Source organism: Gopherus flavomarginatus, chromosome 1, assembly GCF_025201925.1.
Source record: "Gopherus flavomarginatus isolate rGopFla2 chromosome 1, rGopFla2.mat.asm, whole genome shotgun sequence".
Classification (NCBI taxonomy): Eukaryota; Metazoa; Chordata; order Testudines; family Testudinidae; genus Gopherus; species Gopherus flavomarginatus.
In genome coordinates this window covers 249681809-249707689 of record NC_066617.1, presented here as the reverse complement: position 1 = coordinate 249707689, position 25881 = coordinate 249681809, and the positions used below count along the sequence as shown (strand labels likewise).

The window sequence follows — 25881 nt, the reverse complement described above, 5'->3', positions numbered from 1 at the left end:
TAACTTTACACACTGCTTTTTTTGGCTGAGGTTTTTGTGTATGAAAACGGGGTAAAATTCACACATCAGTGAAGGGGCCAAGTGTAGCTGAACCACTTCAGTTCTGCTGCATGGACAGGGCAGCTGTTGAGAGAGTATATAAGGGTCTACGTGCATGGCAAAGCTGGCACATAGACCAGTATAGATGGAGAATATGGGGCATGTGAGCAGATTGCTCTGAACAGAACACTTGTAGTCAAAGTATAGTCCAGATTTATACCATACTTGAGAATTGGATTTACTAGTACTAGAAATAAGAATTAAACAACATAAATGTCAACCTGAGTTTTCTGCCCAAGTTTGATGTTTCTAAGGTTTTCTGCAGATGCCAATAATTAGACCTTCCATATATACCTGTAGAGTTAACAAGCCTCACTTGCAACAATGAGTGAGCAGAATTTACTCAGCAGCTTTATGCCAGGTTCAATACCAGCTAGATAGGGTGGATCAACAGGAGAGCCCCATTAGTATTGTCACAGAGTGGAAAGAGGAGAGCATTTTGTCTGAGACTGTACAGACTTACTGGTCACATATCATCATATGGAGGCTGTACAGAAATTACCTGTTTGACGGGAGAAGTAGTTGTGGTGGGGTTACAGGCTGCCCTGCACCTGCCTGCTGATTGGTAGATAATTTCTCATGTAGTTCCTCCAGTGCCCATTTACTCAGGGTATGGCTACATTTGGAATTTCAAAGCGCTGCCGCGGCAGCGCTTTGAAGTGTGAGTGTAGTCGGAGCGGCAGCGCTGGGAGAGAGCTCTCCCGGCACTGCATGTAAACCACATCCTTTACGGGTGTAGCGTGCAGCACTGGGAGCCGCGTTCCCAGCACTGCTGCCCTGATTACGCTGATGCTTTACAGCGCTGTATCTTGCAGCGCTCAGGGGGGTGTTTTTTCACACCCCAGTTGCAGCGCTGTAAAGTGTGAGTGTAGCCAAGCCCTCAGGCTTTTTGCAGGACGAGGAGAGGAGTAAATTTTAACCAGAATGAATAGCCCAATGGTGCTCTTAGGCAATGAAAGAAGATAGCATCAGGAATGAAGTATATAGTTCCAGTTTCTTGTAATTTGTTTTGGTTCATGAATCATAGATTAACATACAATTTCAATAAAATCTCACTGATCTTTTTCTTTATTATCTTTGCTAATGTGAGGTTTTCTTGATTTTATTTTAAGAAACATTGTGACAGACAGAAATCTAATCTACGAATACGCTTCAGGCCTTCCCTTTTCCAACATGTTGGACTGCACTCCTCCCTAGCAGGAAAGATCCAGAAACTCACGGTTAGTAGCTAAAATTTCCCTGCCCTTTCAGATCAGACGGGATTGATAAGTGATTTTTCATCAGATGAGAAAATTAACTTTTTGCTATAGTTTAGCATTTTCAAGTATAATATATTATACTCTAGTTGGAATTAAGCGTGATTAAAGCTGGCTACCATAGAATAGAAGAATGTCTAGCTCAACTCATATATTTTTATACAACTCCTGGATACGGTCTCTCATTTTAAATCTCTAACCTTTTATCTGTAATACTGTGACCTTTTAATTCATCAATACAGGGTTTGAGATGTACAATGGAGAAAATGGATAATACATTAGTTGCCCTATGTTTTCCATTTGCTTTTAAGTACTAGCAAAATTAGCCACTAAGGAAAAAAGACTGCCTGACCAGCTTGATAGCATGTTTGTCTTTCTTTCAATTAGGATAAAGACTTCCTGAAACCATTATTACATAAAATTCATGTGAATCCACCCGCGGAAGTTTCTACATCTTTAAAAGTCTACCAAGGACATACACTGGAAAAAACCTATATGGGAGAGGATTTTTTCTGGGCTGTTACACCAATTGCTGGGGATTATATCCTATTTAAATTTGACAAACCAGTCAACGTAGAAAGGTCAGTAATCACTTGTCTTTTGGTCTCACAGCTAAAGATGCTTGCTGATCAAGTAAGTTTGAGGATTGAATTGAGGAAATAATAAATTAAACATAATGAAAAAGTAATTTCATACAAAGTATCAGATGAAATAGATACTTTGCAGTTCAGTTTAAAATGTGCTTCAGTCAACTTTATTCTTCATAGTTGACTCTGTATTTTATTTATTTTGCTACAAAATCTATTTTTGTAACCTTCTCCAGAAGCATAACACCACAACCAGTACCCTGCCAGCAGTTAAACAGACTGCCAAATTGAGTCTGTTCCAGTCGGTTGAAGGTGACTTTCTTTCAAGCCCTTTATCTTACTCAAACTTAATGTGTGTGGTTTTTTTACCTGCATCTGTTCTTGAATTTATGATTTGCTACAGTCACACAGAGGAGTGAAAGTGACTTCTTCTATTTATTAACCTTTAGGCCAGCTAAAGCAAGGAAATACTTCTTTTACTTTTATTTTTTAACAGAGTAATTTTAGTTTTGCTAGGTTGACACTGTCCTCTCTCTTTAGTTATGTTGGAGTTTCTTTTGTTTCTTTATTTTCTTTTCACCTTGTACACTAGCCCAAGACTTCAGAAAGAAATTTTTTGTTTAAGGTATCTTTATATTCTTTCATGCACATTGTGCCTTTCTGCTGCCCCAGTTCTGCAGACCTAGAGCCTTGCAGTGGTAACAACTACTATTGGAGTAATCTCACTAGATACTTTTCTTGTGGAGGATATCTCAGGCTGTCAAGCTGCTGCTCTTTCTGCCTTCTTGAAGTGAACCCAATTCTTCCATAGATTGGCAGCAAACTGAAGACTAAGTCATCACCTTAATCGGTCTTAAAGATCTCAGATTCATTGAATTTGGTATTTTCCCTACATTGTAATTTTTGCTCCAATGATTCTGACCAGTGAAATGCAGATCACTTGAGAGGTGAAAGAATTAAAAATTACAGTACTCTTCAGTTGCTTATAAAAGTCTTTCCTTCCAGTGTAGTTGTTAGGCCTGCATGGAATGTTCCTTATCATATAAAAGTCAGTACCTTTTACCTGTGGCAATAATATGAAATAGACACCTTTCAGCTGGAGAGTGTACATTCAGTGGTAGGTTTTTGATCAACTTCAAAGTTTCTGTTTCAAAGTTGCATCGAAATGAACAAAAAACACAATCAATGTACTTATTTATCCATTTTTGAAAAAAAAGTGCATACTTTTGTAGATATGAATTTCAAGGAAAGGGGGTGGAACAAGTTAATTTTTATTTTGGTTAGATACTTGTTTTATTAGGATGTGTCAGAAGCAACCTGGCAGTTTTGACAAATACTCTAAACTTGCTAGGAAATGTCATAAGTAAACTTTGTGCCTCAAAAATGGGCATGATTTACACAATGTATTTGCTGAAGAGTGTCACCTCAGTTTATCATATTGAGGGAGAGAAAGTGCCTGTCGGTTGTGCAAAGAAAGGGAGAATGTGTCCATTCTTTTGTAATTGGGCGAAATGGTTAATATAAGCCTACTCTCAGTACCGCCATGTCTCAGGTGCTAGTAACATTCAGAAGAGAGGAGGATTAAATGACTTTAATAATCTCTATTCAATGAAGATAATTCACTTTCTCAAAGGAAGTTCACTGACTGGACTGGTATAAGATTTTAAGTAGTTTTTCATCTGACATGAGGCCATTTTCTCAATTTCTAATAAATATTGAAATATTATTTGGGCTCTTGTCTCATTACCCAAAGTCCACACACATCAGTTTTTACCTTTCTTGAATTCTCAGAAGATTTGGGAGAGTTACTACTGTTACGAATTGTCAGGGATGTGATGCACTTAAGTGGTGGGATTTTCAAAAGCACTCAGTATTGGCCTAATTCTGCTTCCATTGAAGTCAAGTGACAAGTAGGTGGAGAAATAAGTTTGCAGATATACCATGGCTCTAAACACCAATGAGGGAGAGGAATGATTTACTGAAGTACACAAAGGTTATAACTGGGAGTAATGGGTTGAATTAAGAAAGGGAAAACAGGCTGAATATCAGAAAAAACTTCCTGATGGTGAGATGTAGTAGGATGTGGAATAAAACTAAACTAGATAAACACTAGAAAGTATACTTTTGGGAACAATCTGGATTTGTGGGGGAAGGGGACTTGATGACATTTCGTATGCATGTCTTCTCTTTATCTGTGATTCTTGAAACCAATGAAAAAAGCCTTCTGAACCTGAATGAAACCTTGTCTGCCAAGCTCCACCCCAGAGTTACTGGTTAGTAGCTAGCTATGTTAGTAAAATCCTGATATATGAGCTTTCTAATGGAAATAATGATTACAAATCTGACTGAATGAATGGTGCTTCTGTAACAGCATAACACAGCAATTACTTGTTCCCATAATATATTTTTCCATGTAAAACATTTTACTATGCTGAATTTACCATTTCTGTAGTAGTTTGCTTGGTTAGCTGTAAACTTTTGATCCCTTTCTTTAAAATGCCATACTTCTGAGAATCAGAAAAATTGTTCTTTAGCAAGGATAAAAGCATAAGAAAATGTAAGAGCATAACTGAGCACACGGAAACCCAGCTGTTTGTTTTATCTCTTCATAACTTCAGCAGTTCAACGGATGTTTCTTGTCCTAAGCCAACCATACTACAACAGGAATGGAGTGAACTGAACAAGACTCTGAAACTAGTTTTCTATTTCGATAATAGTTCTTACAACTGAAGTTCCTCATCCAGAGCACTGAACCCCCTATATAGTAAGCTAGAATCCCACTGTCATCTTTGCAATCTCTGTGCTTCTTCACATATCTCTCTCTTTCAGTGCTGTACCAAGGGGATACTGTGAATTCAGTAGTTTTATTCTTGATAGTAAATTGGACATCAACATTTTGTGGATTGTTTGCAAAATAAATCCATTGTTAATTCTGGATGTTAAGACCCTCAAAATAGATCACACTTTTAAGATTACAAAAAGATGCTGTCACTTTAAGTTGTTACTAGGCTATTGAAGTCAACTTTGGCTATTTTGATATATGCTACTTGTCCAAATACACTTTTTTGAACTAAAAATGACAGTCACATTTAAAAGTAGCTTTAAATGCTTGACAATTCTATCACTGTAATGGTTGTGTCAAAGATACATTTCCTTTTTTTAGGTTCTAACACTTTGTAAGAGAATATAGATACTCCTTTTCTTCTTCGAGTGATTGTGCATGTGCATTTCACAGTAGGTGTGAGTGCTCACCACGTGCACTGGTGCTGGAAGCTTTTCTCCTAGCAGTACCTGTAGGGGAGTGCCCCTAGCAAACCCTGGAGTGGTGCCACTATGGCGCAGTATAAGGGGCGCTGCACACTCCCCCGACTCTCAGTGCCTTCTTGTTGCCAGTGAAGGTGCGTCGGAACTGCTCTGCTCCAGCTTTGCTGTAGCTTCCCTCTTGGACTCTGTTAATTCATAGTTAGTAGTACCTGTAGTTAGAAGTAGTTTAGTTTAGAGCAGGGGTCAGCAACCTCTGGCACGCAGCTCACCAGAGAAGCACCCTGGCGGGCCAGACCAGTTTGTTTACCTGCCGTGTCCGCAGGTTTGGCCGACTGTGGCTCCTACTGGCCGTGGTTCGCCACTCCAGGCCAATGGGGGCAGCAGGAAGCCGGGGTCAGCATATCCCTTGGCCCGCACCACTTCCCACAGCCCCCCTTTGGCCCGGAACAGTGAACTGCGGCCAGTGGGAGCCATGATCGGCTGAACCTGAGGATGTAGCAGGTAAACAAACTGGCCTGGCCCGCCATGTGCCAGAGGTTGCCGACCCCTGGTTTAGAGTTAGTTTAGTGCACCTGGGTTGGTGCATGCCCTGGGCTTTAAGTCGTGCGACACTTGCAAGTGGCCAATGCCTGTGAGTGATCTGCATGCAGACTGTTTACACTGTCTAGGGGAAACTCATCCCAGCAATCGCTGCAAGATTTTCAGATCCTTCAAACCTCGAACCAAGAAGGAGCAGGACATTCAGATCGGAGCCATTTTGATGGAGTCGGCCCTGACTCAGACACCATTGCTCTGCTCCAAGTCAGCACTGAGCACTGCAGCATTGGTATGCGGTGACCCTTCGGTACCTTCCACCAGCCAGCCCCGCTCAAGTTGAGCGGAGTAGCCTGGCCCACTCTGAGACGACCTCCCCAGACATTTGGTGCCCTCCGTGCCCTCAATGCCGGGGGCCCTGCAAGCAGTCCGAGACCTTGTTTCTGCTGGTACCAGAGACACTGCAGCTCTTGGCTCCCCAGTCCAGAGGTAAGCCATCGCTAAGATCCCTGCAGTCGCTGCCTGGACAATACCGTTCACGGTCTAGGGAAGCTTCCCAACGCTGTTCCCTGCTCCGCGACCACCCCGTGTGGCATCCACGCCAGTCCCCATTGACCCCCACCAGGTTGTCTGGCTGGGAACTGACTGGCAGGGGTTCCAGGCACCACTCCGCCTCGAGGAACCATAGACTTTGCAAGGAGAGTGTGCCCTGTCGAGACCGGGACAGATGGCACTGGAGGTCCTTGTCTCCGAGAGGCTACCATAGCCCTTCGCGGTATGGGCATCTAAGCCACTGCCATTCTTCATCTCGCTTGAGGTCTCCGCCGCGGCACCGCTCCCATGGTCCCAGGCATCGATTGCTGGCACCTCGCCATTGCGGATCCACCTGTCGGAGCCGGTCGAAGAGCAGCTGCTACTGGCGGTACTCCCACTCCTCTACACCGGGATCACAGTCTAGTGATTGGCACCATTCCTGACGCCAGCACTCATCCTGGTCCTGGGATAGCAGCAGATAGTATGCCAGCCCGGCTTCCTTTCGCAGTCATCAGTCAATGGGCCAGGCTAGTCAGGCTGAACAGCCTGCTCCGCCGGTGCCATAGCAGGTGCAGTGGCACCAGGCTCCTTGGCTGGCACCATGGTGCCAATGGGCCCTGTGGCCCGTGATGCAGCCCCCAGTTGTGGCTCTCTTTGTGGCTGGAGCCTTGGAGAGACTGTTGGCCTCCCTTTCTCAACCTCCTAACAAATAGATGGAGCATTCATCCCCGGTTCTGCACCCAGAGTGGAACCAAGTGGTGGGACCTACGGCACTGGTGGATACGCAGAGTACCGCACCACATCCTCATTCTCCCTGGATGAGGCAATTACGGCCCCACCTCCGCCTGTCCCACAGGAGGATTCTAAAGCCCACCAGGAACTGTTGAAAAGGGTGGCATCAAGCCTCAACCTTCAAGCCGAGGAGGTGGAGGAACCCTCGGACTCCCTCTTCAGTGTTCTTTCAGCTTCAGCACCGGGGAGGGTGGCTCTCCCACTCCATGAAGGGGTGGCAAAGATTTCAAATGCCTTGTGGCAAACCCTGGCGTCCTTTCCCCGCTTTCAGTCCATGACGAGCATTATCCATGGCCTCCAAAGCTTCCCAGCCTCGACAGCATGCACGTGCCTTGGTCTACTGGGACACATGGCATCTTGCACCTTCATGACCAGACATGCCAGACTACGCCTCCGTCTACTTCAGGCCTGGCTCTCATCAGTGTACTGTCCAGGTCGGGACAATCTGGACACAGTGCTCACAGTATCAATGGACGTCTTAACCTCCCTGGTTTGGTAGCTGAACCCCAACTTGGTATGCGGGGGAATGACATTCCATGCCCCACAGCCCTCCACAGTCCTAACCATGGACGCATCATATCTGGGCTGGGGCGCTCACCTTGAGGACCTTCGTACACAGGACCTTTGGTCCACACAATAAATAACCCTGCACATCAACGTACGGGAACTGAGAGCAGTACACCTGGCCTGCCAGGTGTTCCACAGACAACACAACAGCCATGTTTTACATCAACAAGCAAGGGGGGAGCGCGATCGCCCCTCCTCTGTCAGGAAGCTATTCGCCTGTGAGAATTCTGCATAGCCCACTCTATCGACCTGGTGGTGTCGTTTCTCCCGGGAGTCCAAAACACCTTGGCAGATCACCTCAGCAGGTCCTTTCTGGCTCACGAGTGGTCAGTTTGCCCAGATGTTATCCATTCAGTTTTCCAGAATTGGGGTTTCCCCACACAGACCTTTTCGCCTCTCACAAGAATTGGAAGTGCCAGATGTTCTGCTCTCTCCAGGTGCACTCGCCGGACTCCCTATCGGATGCCTTCCTGATGCCGTGGAAAGACCACCTGTTCTATGCCTTTCCTCCATTCCCGTTAGTCCACAAGGTCCTTCTCAAGTTACGCAGAGACAAGGCCTGCTTAATCTTGATTGCCCCGGTGTGGCCCAGGCAACATTGGTACACCACTCTCCTTGGTCTGTCGGTGACCACACTAATTCCACTCCTGTTGTGGCCAGACCTGATCTCTCAGGAGCACGTCCGACTTTGTCATCGGGACCTGCAATCGCTGCATCTCACAGCATGGATGTTGCATGGCTAACTCAATCTGAGCTATGTTGCTCCTGCTCGGTGCAGCACGTACTCTTGCGTAGCAGAAAGCCCTCTACTAGGTCCACATATCTGACCAAGTGGAAGTGTTTCTCCTGCTGGTGGGCCCTGAGCAATACTGCCCCTCTGGAGGTGCCAGTACCTACCATCCTAGATTATCTATGGTCCTTGAAACAGCCAGGCCTAGCAGTTTCATCCATCAGAGTACACCTAGCAGCAATTTCAGCCTTCCACCCAGGCGAAAATGGACTATCAGTTTTCTCCAACTCCATGGTCAGCAGGTTCCTCAAGGGATTGGAACGTTTGTACCCGCAAATTTGGCATCCGACCCCTACATGGGACCTCAACCTGGTCCTATCCAGACTCATGAGTGCCCTGTTCGAGCCGATGGCGACTTGCTTGCTCCTGTACCTCTCCTGGAAAATAGCTTTTCTCGTCACCATCACTTCGGCGAGACATGTGTCAAAGCTTCAAGCCCTCACGTCGGACCCACCATATACAGTGTTTCATAAGGACAAGGTACAGCTGCAACCACACCCTACCTTCCTTCCTAAGGTAGTGTCTGCCTTCCATGTCAACCAAGACATCTTCCTTCTTCGAGTGCTTTCTCATATCCATTCCAGTTAGGTGTGCGCGTGCTGCATGCACGTTCGTAGAAGATTTTTACCCTAGCAACACTCGGTGGGTCAGCTGGGTGCCCCCTCGAGTGGCGCCACTATGGCACCGGATATATACCCCTGCCAACCCAGCCACCCTTCAGTTCCTTCTTACCACCCATGTCGGTCGTTGGAACAGTGGAGCGCAGCTTAGCTGACCTCCACTTCCCTAGCTACTCGTAGTTCTCGTGTATATAGTTATATAGTTATCCTTTTATATATTTATATAGTTATACGTTTTTTCTTTACTAGCATAGTTAGTATAGTAATAGTTAGCGGGGCTCGGGGAGTAGCCCCATCCCCGCACCTGGTGCCGGAGCCCATGCCCGGCTCACCGGGCTTTAAACTGTGCTCGGCCTGCCACAAGCCGATGCCGACAGGAGATCCGCACGACTCCTGTTTGAAGTGCCTCGGGGAATCATACTTGACAGCTAAGTGCCCCATTTGCAAGGCTTTTAAGCCGAGAACAAAAAGGAGCGGGACTTTCACTTACCCCTCTGCCTTCGGCACCAAGCGATGATCAATCGGCGGGCAGAAGCGCCTCCTCGGCACCGGACCCCGCCAGTACTGCCAAGGCCTTTCGGCACCGGCCGTCGCCGGCACCGAAGTCGACTCAGCACCACTGCCTCTCTCCGAGGTCGAGAGAGCCTACGACTCCTCCTGCCAGTGCCTGACGGCTCCCCAGCACGCGCCGTGGTTGAACTCCCTGCTCCTGCTGCTTCTGTGCCACCTGCACCGCAGCCAGAGAGCTCATCTAAGTCGGATCGCCCAGCACCAATGCCTGCAGAGGCACCGATGACGTCGGTACCGTCGATTCCGGTCCTTCGGGGCCGTTGAATCCAGTGCCTGACAGCTCCACGGCACACACCGTAGTTGAGCTCCCTGCTCCTGCTGCTTCCGTGCCAACTGCACCACAGCCAGAGAGCCTGTCTAAGTCGGATCGCCCGGCACCGACACCTGCCAAGGCACTGACAATGTCAGCACCGTCGATCCCAGTCCCACGAGAGCCGTCGAATCTGGTGCCTGACGGCTCCCCGGTACGCGCTGTGGTTGAGCCTACTGTTCCCTCCACACCAGAGACATTCCCAACGGCGAGGGATCTCATTGCCATGACAGAGTCGATGCTGCCTGACCCCGGCACCACCGGTGCGGGTAATACAGTCTCTTGACAAGCCTCCCTTGATATGACCATCCTCTGTCGGCACAGCAGAGTGGCACCATTCATGATCATGGTCCCGCAGACGCTCCAGGTCCCGTCGGCACTCCCGCTCCTGCTCCCGCTCCCACTTGCAGTCCCGGTGCTGTTCTCCTCCTCGGTACCGGTCGCACTCGCTGCACCGGTCGGTATCCCGTTCACTGACCCTGCTACTCTCGGCACCGTTCCAGCTCCCAGCACCGCTGCAGGCACCGTGACTCCCGTAGCCGCTCCCGACGTCTAGCCTCGAGATCTCGGTCGACCTCCCGGCACCGCTCTGGTCGCAGGTCTGGATCTCGTTCCAGGTACCGGTACGCCTCCCGGTACTGGTCCCCGATGCCGAGTTGGGCAAGGTCCGATAGAGTCAGAGACTCTGCCCATGGTTTTTCAGCACCTCCATGGCCATCCAGACACACATCAGTGTCATCCCACGCGGACAGCTCTTATGCTCAGGACCGTGATTCTGATGTGCCCACCAACAACCTGAGAGCCCATCAGGACCTCCTAAGGAAGATAGCACTCCATATGGACCTCCAGGTGGAGGAGGTCCCGGAGGTAGAGGACCCGGTAGTGGGCATTCTATTGGCGGTTGTCCAACTAGAGGGGCCCTACCCGTTTATTCAGACCATCCAGGCGAATGCCGATACTATGTGGCAGTCCCCAGCCTCTATCCCTCCTGCGGCCAGGGGAGTCGAGCGTAAATATATGGTGCCCTCTAAGGGGTACGACTACTTGTATGTCCGTCGTCCTCCCTGCTCACTAGTTGTTCAGTCCGTTAAGGAGAGGGAACGGCATGGCCAGCAGGTGCCAGCCCCGAAATCGAAGGAGGCTAGGCGAATGAACCTACTTGGCCGCAAGGTGTACTCTGCAGGGGCCTTACAGCTCTGGGTGGCAAATCAACAAGCCTTGCTTAGCTGCTATAATTATAACACCTGGGTGGCGGTAGTTAAGTTTATGGAGCTTCTCCCTCAAGACTCCCGCCAAGAGTTCGCTGCCCTCTTGGAGGAAGGGAAAAAGGTGGCCAGAGCTTCCCTCCAGGCCTCGTTGGATGCAGCAGACTCAGCAGCCAGGACTCTGGCCTCGGGTGTTGCCATGAGGTGCATCTCATGGCTTCAGGTTTCAAACTTCCAGCCGGAGCTGCAGTATACCATTCAGGACTTACCATTTGATGGTAAAGGGCTCTTCGCGGCAAAGACAGCCCCAGGCTGCAAAGCCTGAAGGACAACAGGGTCCTAATGCGCGCTCTCAGCATGCATACGCCGGCGACCAAACGCAGGCCTTTCCGTCCCCAGCCACACCGCCGTACTCTGTGCCTAGCCAGAGACAGGACTTTGGCAGACGGCGCGGCCGAGCTGGTCGCAGACGACCGTCAGGACCCCTAGAGGGCCAAGATCAAGGTCCCTCACAATCACCACCGGGACCAAAGACGAACTTTCGAAGGTGCACCCGAGGGCGGCGTACCAGTTACAGGCCGGGATCCCACTCCTACTTTCTCCTGGCGTGGTCCCAGTTAACTTCAGATCGCTGGGTCCTATGCACGGTGGAGTATGGGTACCACCTCCAATTTGTTCCAACCCTGTCCCCCTTCAGGGAGCCCTCTCACGAGCAATTCCTCTTACAAGAGGTGCAGACACCGATGGACGAAAGGGGCAAGGGGTTTTACTCCCGTTATTCCCTAATCCCCAACTCGAACGGAGGTCTCAGACCTATCCTAGACCTGCGAGGACTCAACCAGTTTATGATAAGGTTGAAGTTCCGCATGGTATCCCTGGGAACCATTATCCCGTCCTTGGATCCTGGAGACTGGTATGCCGCCCTCGATTTGAAGGACGCGTACTTTCACATCGCCATCTTCCTTCCGCACAGGAGATACCTCCGCTTTCTAGTCAACCATCAGTACTTCCAGTTTACGGTCCTGCTGTTTGGCCTTTCTACAGCCCCACGGGTATTGACCAAGTGTATGGCCGTAGTCGCCGCCTACCTTCGCCAATGTCGGATATGCATTTTTCCGTATCTGGATGATTGGCTTATCCGAGGAGACTCCGAGACACAAATCACTCAGCATGTGGGCATCGTCAAGGACCTATTCACACGTCTAGGCCTGATGATTACTATAGAACAATCCACTTTGGTTCCCACGCAGAGGTTAGACTTCCTAGGAGCTATCCTGGACTCTGACCTAGCCGGAGCCTGCTTACCACAGCCGCAGTTTCAGGCGATGGCAACAATCATCCGAGGTTTGCAGACTTTCCCAACGACCTTGGCTTGCACTTGTCTCGGTCTCCTGGGTTCCATGGCTGCCTGCAAGTTTGTAACCAAACACGCCAAGCTCCGCCTCCGTCCTCTCCTCTCCAAGTTTGGCTCAACTCGGCGTACTGCCCGGACAGGGACCCAATGGTCACGATAGTCACCATTCCCTCGAGCACCCTAGCCTCCCTAGAATGGTGGCTAACTCCCTCCGTGGTGTGGCCAGGGACGGTGTTCCATCCGCCCCAGCCCTCACTGTCCCTGATGACGGACGCGTCATCTTTTGGCTTGGGTGCTCACCCTCGGTCACCTTCGAGCTTAAGGCCTTTGGTCTTCTCAGGAGCTGGCATTCCACATCAATGTCCAAAAATGAGAGCAGTCCACCTGGCGTGCCAGGGGTTCCAGCAGCAGCTGTGAGGCCGTGGTGTCTCACTGTTTACAGCCAACACAATGGCCATGTGCTACATAAACAACCAGGGAGGGACATGGTCCTCCCCCTTTTGTCAGGAGGCCCTCCATCTCTGGGACTTTTGCATAGCCCACTCAATAAATCTGGTAGCATTCTTTCTCCCGGGCGTTCGGAATGCCTTCGCGCTTCGACTCAGAAGGTCTTTCCTGTCTCATGAGTGGTCGCTCTGCCCCGATGTGATGCATTCTGTTTTCCAAAAGTGGAGACTTTTCCCCACATAGACCTGTTCGGTTACCGTGAGAGCAGGAAATGCCAGATGTCCTGCTCCTTCCAAGGTCTCTCCCCGGGATTGATCTCGGACGCTTTCCTGATGCCGTGGAAGGGCCAACTCCTTTATGCCTTCCCACCATTCCCGCTGGTTCATTGGTTCCTGCTCAAACGCCACAGGGGCAGAGCGCACATCATCATGCTCACTCCATCGTGGTCCAGGCAGCACTGATACACCATGTTGCTCGACCTGTCAATAGCCAACCCAATTACCCTGCCACTCCACCCAGGCCTCATAACTCAGGACCACGGCAGGCTTTGCCACCCAGACCTGCAGTCTCTTCACCTCACGGTGTGGCTGCTGCGTGACGAAACCGGGGTAGCAGGAAGCCTTCCACCTGGTCAACGTACCTGGCCGAGTGGAAGCGTTTCTCCTACAGGTGCAAAACGCTTGATCTTACTCCTACTGAGGTCTCGATCCCCTCTCTTTGGCCTACCTCTGGCCTACAACAGCAGGGCCTAGCAGTGTCATTGCTGACGGTACACTTGACAGCCATCTCTACCTTCCACCCAGGCTAAGGTGGTCGTTCCTGTTCTCTCACTCTATGGGTTCGAGGTTCCTCAAGGGCTTGGAGCGCTTACACCCTCAAGTACGCCACCCAGCCCCAACCTGGGACCTCAACCTGGTTTTAACCAGACTTATGTCTCTCCCATTCGAACCGTTAGTGACTTGCTCGCTGCTATACCTGTCTTGGAAGACAGCGTTCCTCGTAGCCATTACATCGGCCAGATGAGTCTCCGAGCTCAGGGCTCTTACGGTGGTTCTGCCATATACTATGTTTCACAAAGACAAGGTGCAGTTACGACCACACCCGGCTTTCCTCCCTAAGGTGGTTTCGGCCTTTCATGTTACCCACACTCAACGCAATGGGAGCAACAATTGCACTCCCTGGACGTCTGTAGAGCACTCGCATTTATATTGCGCGGACAGAACCATTTCCTAAACCGCCCCAACTCTCTGTCGCGGTAGCAGACTGAAGGAAAGGCCTACCTGTTTCCTCTCAGAGAATCTGATCTTGGGTGATGGCGTGCATCCACACTTGTTATGATTTGGCTCATATTTCCCCAAGTCACATCACCATGCATTCTACCAGGGCTCAGGTTTCATCTGCCGCCTTGCTGGTTCATGTGCCTACCCACAAGATCTGTCGCACAGCTCCATGGTCCTCAGTCCATACCTTTGCTTTGCATTATGCTCTGGTTCAACAGTCAAGAGACGCTGCAGCCCCTGGCTCAGCAGTTTTGCATTCTGCCACATTTCACTCCGACCTCACACCTACGTAAGGTTTGGGAATCACCTAACTGGAATGGATATGAGCAAGCACTCGAAGAAGAAAAGACGGTTACTCACCTTTGTAACTGTTGTTCTTCGAGATGTGTTGCTCATATCCATTCCAAACCCACCCTCCTTCCCCTCTGTCGGAGTAGCCGGCAAGAAGGAACTGAAGGGTGGCTGGGTCGGCAGGGGTATATATCCGGCGCCATAGCGGTGCCACTCCAGGGGGCGCCCAGCTGACGCCCCCGAGTGTTGCTAGGGTAAAAATCTTCCGACGAACGTGCACACGGTGTGCGCACACCTAACTGGAATGAATATGAGCAACACGTCTCGAAGAACAACAGTTACAAAGGTGAGTAACCGTCTTTTCCGGTCTTCTACTGGAAGCCACACGCTTCTGTACGAGAACAACTGCATTCCCTAGATGTTTGCAGGGCCCTCGCCTTTTACATCGAATGAACGAAACCTTTTAGGAGGACGACCCAGCTGTTCGTAGCTGTGGCAGACCAGATGAAGAGCCTCCCGGTCTCCACACAGCGCATCTCGTCCTGGATTACATCATGCATCCGTGCATGCTATGACTTGGCTGGGTTCCCAACTACGCATCTTACTGCCCACTCTACTAGGGGTCAAGCTTCGTCCTCCACCTTCCAGGCTCCAGTGCCCATAAAGGAGATCTGTAGGGCAACAACTTGGTCATCAGTACATACCCTCACTTCCCACTATGTGATAGTGCAGCAGTCCAGCGGTGATGCTGCATTTGGTTCAGCGGTCCTTCACTCCGCGACATCTCACTCCGACCCCACCACCTAGGTAAGGCTTGGGAGTCACCTAATTGGAATCGATATGAGCAAGCGCTTGAAGAGGAAAAGACGGTCACTCACCTTTGTAACTGTTCTTCGAGATGTGTTGGTCATATCCATTCCAAACCCGCCCTCCTTCCCCTCTGTTGGAGTAGCCGTCAAGAAGGAACTGAGGGGGCACTAGGTCGGCGGGGGCATATATCTGGTGCCATAAGGGTGCCACTCCAGGGGGCACCTCAGCTGATCCTCCGAGTGTTTCTAGGGTAAAAATCTTCCAACGATCGTGCACATGGCGCGCACACACCTAATTGGAATGGATATGAGCAACATATCTCAAAGAACAACAGTTACAAAGGTGAGTAACTGTCCTTTTCGCATGGTCTCTCTGACTTCCATCATCCTCTCCCTGGATCCTGGGAACTGATATGCTGCCCTTGAGCTGTAGGACACCTAGTTCCACATTCATATATTCGAGGGCCACAGGAATTTCCTCCGTTTCATGGGTGGGCAGGAGCACTACCAATTTGTTGTCCTCCCGTTTGGCCTGTCCACTGCTCGCAGGGTATTCACAAAGTGCATGTCTGTGGTAGCAGCCTACCTCAGACGTTGGGGTGGGAGGGTCCAGATCTTCCCCTATCTCGACGACTGGCTGGTGAAGGGCAGCTGCAGGTCGCAGGTGCGGGATTACATGCCACTCCTCCTGTCCTTATATGCCATTCTGGGCCTGTTGGTAAACAGCACCAAGTCCACGTTAGTCCTAGTGCAGCGCACAGAGCTCATTGGGGTAATTCTGGACACGACGTCAGCCAGGGCCTCCCTCCCACTGGACAGGTTCGAAACCCCAAGGGAGCTCACGAGCACAGTCACAAGGTTCCCCGTGACCACAGCCAGAGCATGCCTCCAGCTCCTGGGTCATAAGTTGGTGTGCACATATGTGGTTCGCCACGCCAGACTCAGGATGCGGCCCCTCCAGCTCAGGTTGGCCTCGGTGTTCTCCTAGTTCAGAGACAGGATGGACAAAGTCCTCAGTATGCCCAAACCAGTGATCGCTTCTCTGTAATGGTGGTCCTCCCCCGGGGAACATGCTCAATGGGGTCCTGTTCAGGGGCCGACCCCCGTCAGTGGAGCTGGTGTCCAACGCGTCGGACCTGGGGTTGGGAGCCCATGTGGGGAACATTCAGATCCAAGGTCTGTGGGCTGCACAGAACTTTGCCCTGCATATAAATGTCAAAGCCCTGACTTCTGAACCCCCATACACAGTATTCCATAAGGATAAGGTCCTGCTCTGACCACATCCTTCATTCCTCCACAAGGTGGTCTCTACCTACAATATGAGTCAGGACATTTTCCTGCCAGTGCTTTGTCCCAAATCCCACGCATCCAGTGAGGAGCGCCGCCTCCACATACGGGATGTGAGACGGGCTTTGGCTTTTTACCTGGAATATACAAAGCCATTCAGGAAGTTCTTGCAGCTTTTCATCGCCTCGGCTGAACTCATGAGAGGTTGGCCGATCTCCACTCAGCGGCTCTCCAACTGGATCACCTCATGTATTCGTACCTGTTACGACCTGGCGGGAGTCTCCCTGTCCCCAATTGTGAGGGCACACTCAACTAGGGCACAAGCCTTGTCGGCTGCATTTTTGGCACATGTCTCTATCCAGGACATTTATAGGAATGCCATAGAATCATAGAATATCAGGGTTGGAAGGGACCTCAGGAGGTCATCTAGTCCAACCCCCTGCACAAAGCAGGACCAATTCCCAACTAAATCATCCCAGCCAGGGCTTTGTCAAGCCCGACCTTAAAAACCTCTAAGGAAGGAGATTCCACCACCTCCCTAGGTAACCCATTCCAGTGCTTCACCACTCTCTGAGTGAAAAAGTTTTTCCTAATATCCAACCTAAACCTCCCCCACTGCAACTTGAGACCATTACTCTTTGTTCTGTCATCAGGTACCACTGAGAACAACCTAGATCCATCCTCTTTGGAACCCCCTTTCAGTTAGTTGAAAGTTGCTATCTAATCCCCCCTCATTCTTCTCTTCTGCAGACTAAACAATCCCAGTTCCCTCAGCCTCTGCTCATAAGTCATGTGCTCCAGTCCCCTAATCATTTTTGTTGCCCTCCGCTGGACTCTTTCCAATTTTTCCACATGGTCTTCGGTTCACACTTTCATCTCACATTATGCAATCATCTCCCAAACCAGGGAGGATGCTGGGTTCGGCAGAGCTGTACTCCGTCCCAAGTGTCTGTGAACTCCTACCCACTTCCAATATAGCTGGAAGAGGTAACTATAGCATAATGTAATTAAATTTAGCATCATTGTAGGGAGGAAAATACCAATACAACCCACCACAGTAATACTTAACTTTGAAAAGGAACTACACAAGAATGAGGATGCTAGTTACGCAGAAATTAAAGCAGTCACGGGTAAAATGCCTACAAGCAGCACGGAGACTACTTAAAAACTTCACAATAGACATTCAGAATAAATGTATACTCCAAATAAAAAAAGACAGTAGGAGGACCAAAAGAATGCCACCGTGGCTAAACAGCAGAATAAAAGAGATGGTTAGAGGCAAAAAGACAGTCTTTAAAAATTGGAAGTCAAATCCTAATGAGAATAATAGGAAGGATCACACACTGTGGCAAGTAAAATGTCAAAGTATAATAAAATAGGCCAAGAAAGAATTTGAAAAGCAACTTGTTATAGATGGAAAAACTAACAGTAATTTTGTTTAAACTACATCAGAAGCAGGAAGCCGGCTAAACAGGCAGTGGAACCAGTAGATGACAAAGGTACTAAAGGAGGACTTAGGGAAGACAAGGCCCTGGCACAGAAGCTAAATTAATTTTTTGCACTGGTCGTCAATTCAGAGGTTATGGGGGAAATACCCACTTCAGAGCTATTTTTTTGGGCAACAGATCTGAAGTACAGTCCTAAATTGATCTCTGTCAGTAGAAGAGGTTTTAGAACAAATTGATAAACTAAACAATAAGAAGTCACCAGGACCATATGGTATTCACCTTAGCGTTCTGAAAAAACTCAATATGAAATTGCAGTACTACTAACTATAGTGTATAACCTATCACTGAAATCATATGCTTGACTACCTGCTGCATCTGAAGTGCTCTGGTCTTTGTCAGTTCAGTGAGAGTCCATCTAGCATGCGTCTCTGCAGGACACCTTCCAGTGGACGGATTTTCTCTCTTTTTACAGCCTGTCATTTCCAGATTTTAAAGGGGATTTCTTAGCATGTATCATCCTGTTTCTGATCCGTTACCTTCATGAGACTTAAATTTAATGCTGTCTTGCTTGTTGGTTCCCTCTTTGAACCTTTGATAACATCTCTGAAAACTATGTTCTTGATGGCTGTTAGTTCTACAAGGAGAACCTTAGGCCACACCGCAAGTTTGTGCCTCAGGTAGTATCAGCATTCCACCTCAATGAGAATATTCATCTCCCGCTGTTCTTTTCAAAACATCATTGCTCCAAGGCCAAAGAAAAGCTTCACATCTTGGATGTTTGGAGGGCTCTGGCATTTTACCTCTACCACAAAAAGTCTTTCAAATCCTCTGCTGGACTCTTTGAAGTGTGAAGTCTATGCTGAAAGGATCAAAAGGGAACCTGTTCCAGCTGATTGTATATTACACTGGATTTTTGACTTTATCAAGCTTTGCTACAATCTTGCTAAAGTCCATACTCCACCATAATAATGACCCACTCTACTAGCATTCATTCCACTTTATCAGCTTTTTTTGAGCAACGTTCCTGAAGTGGACATTTGCAAGGCAGCAACAATGCTCATCTGTACATAGCTTCTCTAGATACAACACTATTACTTAAGCTTTCTGGGATGATTCCTTTTTTGGCAAATCAATCTCTCTTCAGATAATCCAAAGTCCCAGCACTCATAAGAAACTGCTGGTGAGTCACCCACAGCGATACATATATGTGCACAATCACTCAAAGGAGAAAAAATGGTGTTTTAGAAGAATTAAAAATAACAGTAAGTCTGCTATGGTGATTTCTGAGAGGAAGACCATATAATAACATACATGTAATCTGATATTCTATAGCAGGGGTCGGCAACCTGCAGCATGCACACCAAAGATGGCGTGCGAGCCAATATTTAATGGCACGCTGCCGCCTGCCAGGGTCCTGGCCCCACTCAGTCCCCCTGCCCACTGCTCTCTCCTGCGGGGGCAGGAGGCAGAAGCTTGGTCCTGCCGGCATCCAAGCTCCCCTGTCCTCTGCTTCTTCCTCTAGTGTGGTGCTTTCCTGCCCCTCCGCCTCTCCTTCCCTCCATCGATCAGCTGATTGCCCTTGCGAGGGGACAGGGAGCGGAGCTGCAGCATGCTTACTGCTCTAGGGAGGAGGCAGAGAAGAGATGGGGACGGGGCCCTGGGGAAAGGGGTGGAATCGGGGTACATTGCCTCCAGCCCCCTGCCATGAGCACCCTCACAAGCCGAGCACCCCAGCCCTCTGCCCTGACTCTTGCTCCCCCCCACACACACAGCCCCCCCCCACCCTGACTCTTGCACCCCCACCCGGAGCACCAAACAGGAGCTCCTGCACACACACCTGCATTCCCACCTGCACCCCCAGTCTGGGGTCCCAGCCGTCAGCCCCACTCAGCCCGCTGCTGGTCTGGGGTCCTGGCTGCCAGCCGGGGTCCCGCAGGCCCCGCTTAGCCCACTGCTGAACGAGGTGAAGGGAACCCCAGGCCGGCAGCGGGCTGAGTGGGCCAGTGGCATAAGATCAGCATTTTAATTTAATTTTAAAATAAGCTTCTTAAACATTTTGAAAACCTTGTTTACTTTACATACAACAATAGTTTAGTTATATAATATAGACTTATGGAGACCTTCTAAAAACATTAAAATGTATTACCAGCACACGAAACCTTAAGTTAAAGTGAATAAGTGAAGACTCGGCACACCACTTCTGAAAGGTTGCCGACCCCTGTTCTATAGAGGTCATTTAAACATCAATCAATAAGAGAAGATTATTAAAACCAGAGTTGTTTAAAAATCTGTATATAGAGAGATGAAACACATACTATAACCCAAATAACAACAACTACAACCATGATAACAAAGCAGCTACTTGGAGTCCTGAAAAACCACTAAGGGGGAAATCCTGGTGCCATTGAAGTCAATGGCAAAATTCTCATTGACTTCAGTGGGGCCAGATTTTCACCCTCAGGATTTTATAAATAGACCAAACAGTTCACTAGGCACATAACAAGACAGAAAAAAAAACCTAATACTTTTTCCAACTAAGTTAAAGTGCAATTGTAAGTTATACAACAGGCTCTAAAAAAATCAAATTGTAGTTTAATTAAATTAAATGTCACATGTTCAATAAGTATCACCCACTGATAGAGAATTTTAATTTAAGGGAAATATTTCCTTTCTCTAGTATAATTGTAGTTGTTTATATAGAATTACCAAGCAATGACTATAAAACTAAACTTTATAAAATGACAAGTGATGTTCATGCTCCTCTTCACTATCAAGCTTGCTAGTATCTTTACAAGCCAGCTGTGAAGAAAGGAAAGCCTGGTCTTCATCAAAAGTGTAAAATAAGTACATTTTATAAGTACATAAAATTTGAAAGGGCATAAGGCAGAAGCCTAAAGACAGAACTTTAGCTCAGAGAAACAATAATTAATTCTCTGAACCAGCACAGATTTTTGAAACATGTTGGAAAATACACATTGTTTTTATTTTGCTAGAAAAGATTACTTCTATTTCCTGACCTGGTTTATGAGCCGTGCACAATCAACAGCTGATCAAAAAGGGTACAATCAGCACATGATTCTGCAAAAAGAAGAGATGAAGAACTGCTGTTAGAGATTAAACAGTTTAAGTATGGAAAGGGGAAGATTAAAATCACAAATAGAAGTTAGAAGTATTGACATAGATTTGTACAAATCTTCCTTTTTATGATTTTCAAGAAAACCCAGGACATTAGGCTTCAAGAAAAATTTTCTAAGGTTTCATCACAATGGGCTATAATCCTGATTGAAGTTTTTTTTTCAGAATATCAGTAATAAATAATGCATTTCTGCCTAGGGAAGTTGTTACTATCTTTAATTACCACACCAATGAGAGTCACAGTGCTTTTTTTTAGGTTTTCACAGCAATCAGATTGTGTTGGATTTCATTAATACTTATTTCAACAGATTATATTTTTCTCTCTAACTCGTATGTTTTTAGATACTACATCTAGTTTACTTTCAGTGGAATCAAATTCCAAATTCTGTATTACATTCAAGACATACAGTGACAAAAACCAAGATTGCATGTGCAATTACATGGTCATATACTATTTTTCATATCTTATACAACTTTTTCTATACTAGCCATGTGAATCATCTTGTAGTTTTATGTACATTGAAACAGAAAGTAAGAAGAAAGTAATTTATATTATGCAAGGTGCACATTGTAAATGGTTGAGGTTTTTTAAATGACACCAGGATTAGGTAGTAGTTAACCCTGGCCCACAAAGAAGGTTTCAGGGATAGAGCAGCTTCTTACAGTTTTATTTTTGTGAGGTAGCTTGATGTCACATTTACAAAATAGAAATTAATATTACATTTTATAATTTCCAAACTTCTGCATGTTTAAATTTGTAACTAAAATATTCTTTTACAGCTTTTATTTTTTAAGAGAATAATTTAGCAATTTTCACTTCTGTTTGGTATAATATACGTGTGTGTGTGTGTGTACTTTCCAGAATTTTAATGTTAATGAATGATTCTGAGGCTATTGTGTTTAAATAGCAGATAGATGAGACACTATTGTTAGTGATTTTAGTAACAAGTAAAATGCGACTCAAGCAGAAAAAATAAATATTTCCAGTGTTCCCATGGGTTGACACCAGTTAAATCCCAGGCCAGATTTCTTAGTAATTCATGAACCAAAAACACATCTCCCCACACATCAGTCAGGTCTTGCAGCTAGGAAAATGTTCTGTAGCTCAGTTCCTCTTGGGCCTTGTGCTTGTTATCCACTGAGAGGAAGGCAAGCTTACTTCAGGACAGCTAGCTAAATGGTACCCAGTGTAATAGCAACAGAGTTTTGATCTGCTGTCAAATAATTTTATCTTTAAGAGAAATAAAATTCTTATAAATCTGAAGTACAAGAATATACTACACCTTTACCTCGATATAACACTGTCCTTGGGAGCCAAAAAATCTTACCGTGTTATAAGTGAAACCGTGTTATATTGAACTTGCTTTGATCCACCGGAGTGCACAGCCCCGGCCCCCTGGAGCACTGTGTTATATCCAAATTCATGTTATAGCAGGCAGCGTTATATCGAGGTAGTTGTATATCATTAAGGCTCCGTGTTTGTCATAGAGGTCATGGAAGTCACAGATTCTGTGACCTCTGTGACTCCTGCAGCGGCCTGTGGAGTTGGCTGGGGAGCCACTTGAGCAGCTCAGGCAGCCCTTGGGCCAGTTGCACCAGCTGCTGCTGGGCAGGCTCAGGGCCCCCCAGCAGCAGGAATTTGGGTAGCGCAGGGCTCAGGGCTAGGGATTGGGTGTGGTGCTTACCTGGGGGGAGAGGGGCACCTCCCTGGAAGGGCGACAGGAACTCCCTTTCCTCAGCTCCTAGCTCCACATGGTGCCTCAGCCTGCGGACACCACCCCCGCAGCTCCCATTGGCTGCAGTTCCCAGCCAATGGGAGCTGCAGGACCAGGGCTTGGGGCAGAGCAGAGGCAGCACATGGAGCTAGGAGCTGAAGGTTGCTGCTTCCCAGGAGCCAGCTAGGGAATCTGACCCAAGACTCCCCTGCCTCTCCCCCTCGGCACCCTCCCCTTAGGCCATACCCCCTCCCCCAGCAGCCACGGCGCCCCCTGGGCTGCAATCCCCCCCAACACTTGTGCCCCTCTTCCCCCCAGCTTTCATCATAGGTGTATAGTACAAGTCAGGGACAGGTCACGGCAATGACTGTGACCTGTCCATGACTTTTACTAAAAATACCTGTGACTAAAATGTAGCCTTAACTATCATACATAACTTTATTTGTATTTTGTATGCATTCTTTGATTATGGTAATAGACCTGATCTATCAAAGAGAAAATATACAGATGTATGTGTTATTTACATAGATGAAGAGAGATAAATGGAAAGGAAAACTTTGGGTGGAAGGAAGCCTGGAAACTCATTTAGGTCAATCATTTCTGTGAATCATATCATACTGACATTATGCTAACTTTTGTGTGTTGCAGTGTTGCTACAGTGGAGCTGTTAAGTGCTGTAAATGAACAAAATCACCCCCTACTGTCTAAATGTTAATAGCACAGCAGGAAAAACACTTCTACTTTTGCAATTTGTTCAACATTAACTCACACAGAGAGCTTGATGACTATAGAGGAATTTCTTTGCTGATTGTTCCCAGCTCTGTCCTGCTGTCAGTAATAAGAGTTGTGAACTAAAAAGTGATGAAGAAAAGCACTGTTCCTGCCTCTATGCAAGAGCACTTTATGTATTTGCATTTTTTAAAAGTCCCTTATGAAAAAATATTGTTGGGTGAGAGTGGTAAGAGAGATGTTATCCCATTAATATAGTGGTAAAACTCCCACTGATGATTAGAGTGTTAGAATGCATAAGGACATCAGAATAGATCTAAATGCACATTTTAAACAAATATCTTTCTGGGCTGCTTTGCTGTAATTTTGTCTTACTTGACCTGTAGTAAACGCTGGAAAATGTACTCCTTGTATGTTTTTGAGATTTCGTAAATGTTTAGAAAAAGGATTACAAATTTGGTTTTGCAGTCCTTAATCTAGGCAAAACTCTCCATTAATTTCAATAAGAGTTTTATCTGATAAAATCTGCAAATTAGGGACCTGTGTATGATAAATTCTCTTTGTGTGTTAGCATTGTGTATGCTCATATATTGACCATTTAATAACAATTGTTAAAAAGCACAAATATTTTTCTTGAAGAGTTTACAGAGCCAATGTCCCTGGAGCAAATTCTGTTCTGCTACTCCTGTGAAATTCCTACTGAACTCAGTGTATGCCACTGACGTCAATGGAGCTTGCATGCATGTATCTGACATCAGAATTTGGCTCTATCTCTTTCAGAGCCTTGATCCTGTTTTAATATTTTTTGTCACCTGTCACTCTGTCAGAGAATTTCTCTATTCAGGAAAGCAGGAGCTTAAAGTAAGCATGTGCTGCTGTCTGAATAGAGATGTTTTCCCAAATAAGGACTGGAGCGCTCTGTTTTCCTCTTCTGCTTTCTTTTAATGATGCTTTCTGTAAGGATCATCAGTCACAGAAAAAATAATAATTTCTTGCAGATAAAGATTGTGTGGATTAATGGCAACTACTTATCCAGCTCTGGACATATTTAACACTGATAAATTGGAAATTTTATGTCTGATTACATTTTAATAAATTGTAAATTGAGTGATTTTTCATAATTTTAGTTACATGATCATTCTCAAACTAGTTTTAACTGAGTGATGCATATGTAGTGTGTTAGATGGTGCCCACTTTACTTTTCAGTTGAAATGAGGGCTTCAGTGCTAATAGATTTTACATATTTATTTAAATGCATTAAGAATAACAAAAGCCTGTTAAACTAGGTGTATTTAGATGTCACTTCTATATGCAGTTACGTAGACATTAATCTTAGGAAACTAGTCTGTGTTCTATTAATATAAATGAGTGGCCTTAATAAATTCCCAAGTATAGATATACCACCTAGTGGTAAAAAATGCTGGTGTTTCTCATTCACACAACGCATGTTGAAAACTCAATGTTAAAAAGAATGTATGCAGTATAGTTGTACCCATGTCAGTCCCAGGATATTAGAGAGACAAAGTAGGTGAGGGAATATCTTTTATTGGACCAACTTTTGTTAGTGAGAAAGACAAACTTTCAAGTCACGCAGAGCTATTCTTCAGGTCTGCAAATGTTACCCACACAAAATTCTCTATTACACACACTCTAGGGCACCTGCCTTTACCTACTTCCTAGGGCTCAAGGCTTCCACCTCTACCTAGTTCCTGAAGCTCAAGGCATAACCCTGTTGATTTAGGCACCCCCACCCTTTCTCAGTTCCTAGAGCTCCAGACAAAAGGCATCTAACTTTATCCCTCAATGGGCTCCAGGCTCTACTCCTCCGTGGACTCAGGGCTTAATCTTTTGGGGATTTACAGGGTCTTCTACCAGTGAAGGAGCCTTACACAGTAATATCCTACTTAACCTCTATTTATTAACGATCACCAAAACAGAATGCACATGCTAAGCATACAATGCTCACCACTCCCAATAAGGCAGACGTACTTTTCCTGCTGGCCAGTCAGGATCAGGTAATCTGGGGAACTCCAGATTCTGCAGGGTGTTGAGGTCTGGGAGCTCTAATCTTGGGGCTGTGTCCTGCAGTTGGTTCCAAAGACCTTCCTTTTGGACCTCAGTTTATATAGTAACAGGTTTCAGAGTAGCAGCCATGTTAATCTGTATCCGCAAAAAGAACAGGAGTACTTGTGGCACCTTAGAGACTAACACATTTATTTGAGCATAAGCTTTTGTCGGCTACAGGCCACTTCAGCAGA

At 46.8% G+C, this 25881-nt stretch overlaps 1 protein-coding gene across 6 annotated transcripts in view; it reads left to right on the top strand.

Moving 5' to 3' along the window:
• MGAT4A (alpha-1,3-mannosyl-glycoprotein 4-beta-N-acetylglucosaminyltransferase A) overlaps positions 1–25881 on the top strand; it is a 144391-nt gene that overhangs the window by 105924 nt on the left and 12586 nt on the right. For 5 of the 6 annotated variants that reach the window (XM_050931772.1, XM_050931782.1, XM_050931792.1 and 2 more), the window contains exons 11-12: positions 1212–1319; positions 1743–1936. In XM_050931772.1, coding sequence (XP_050787729.1) covers positions 1212–1319; positions 1743–1936 — 302 coding nt within the window. Of the gene's footprint in view, positions 1–1211; positions 1320–1742; positions 1937–23542; positions 24693–25881 lie in introns of those variants that run through there. The other variant, XM_050931810.1, reaches the window with a different exon arrangement.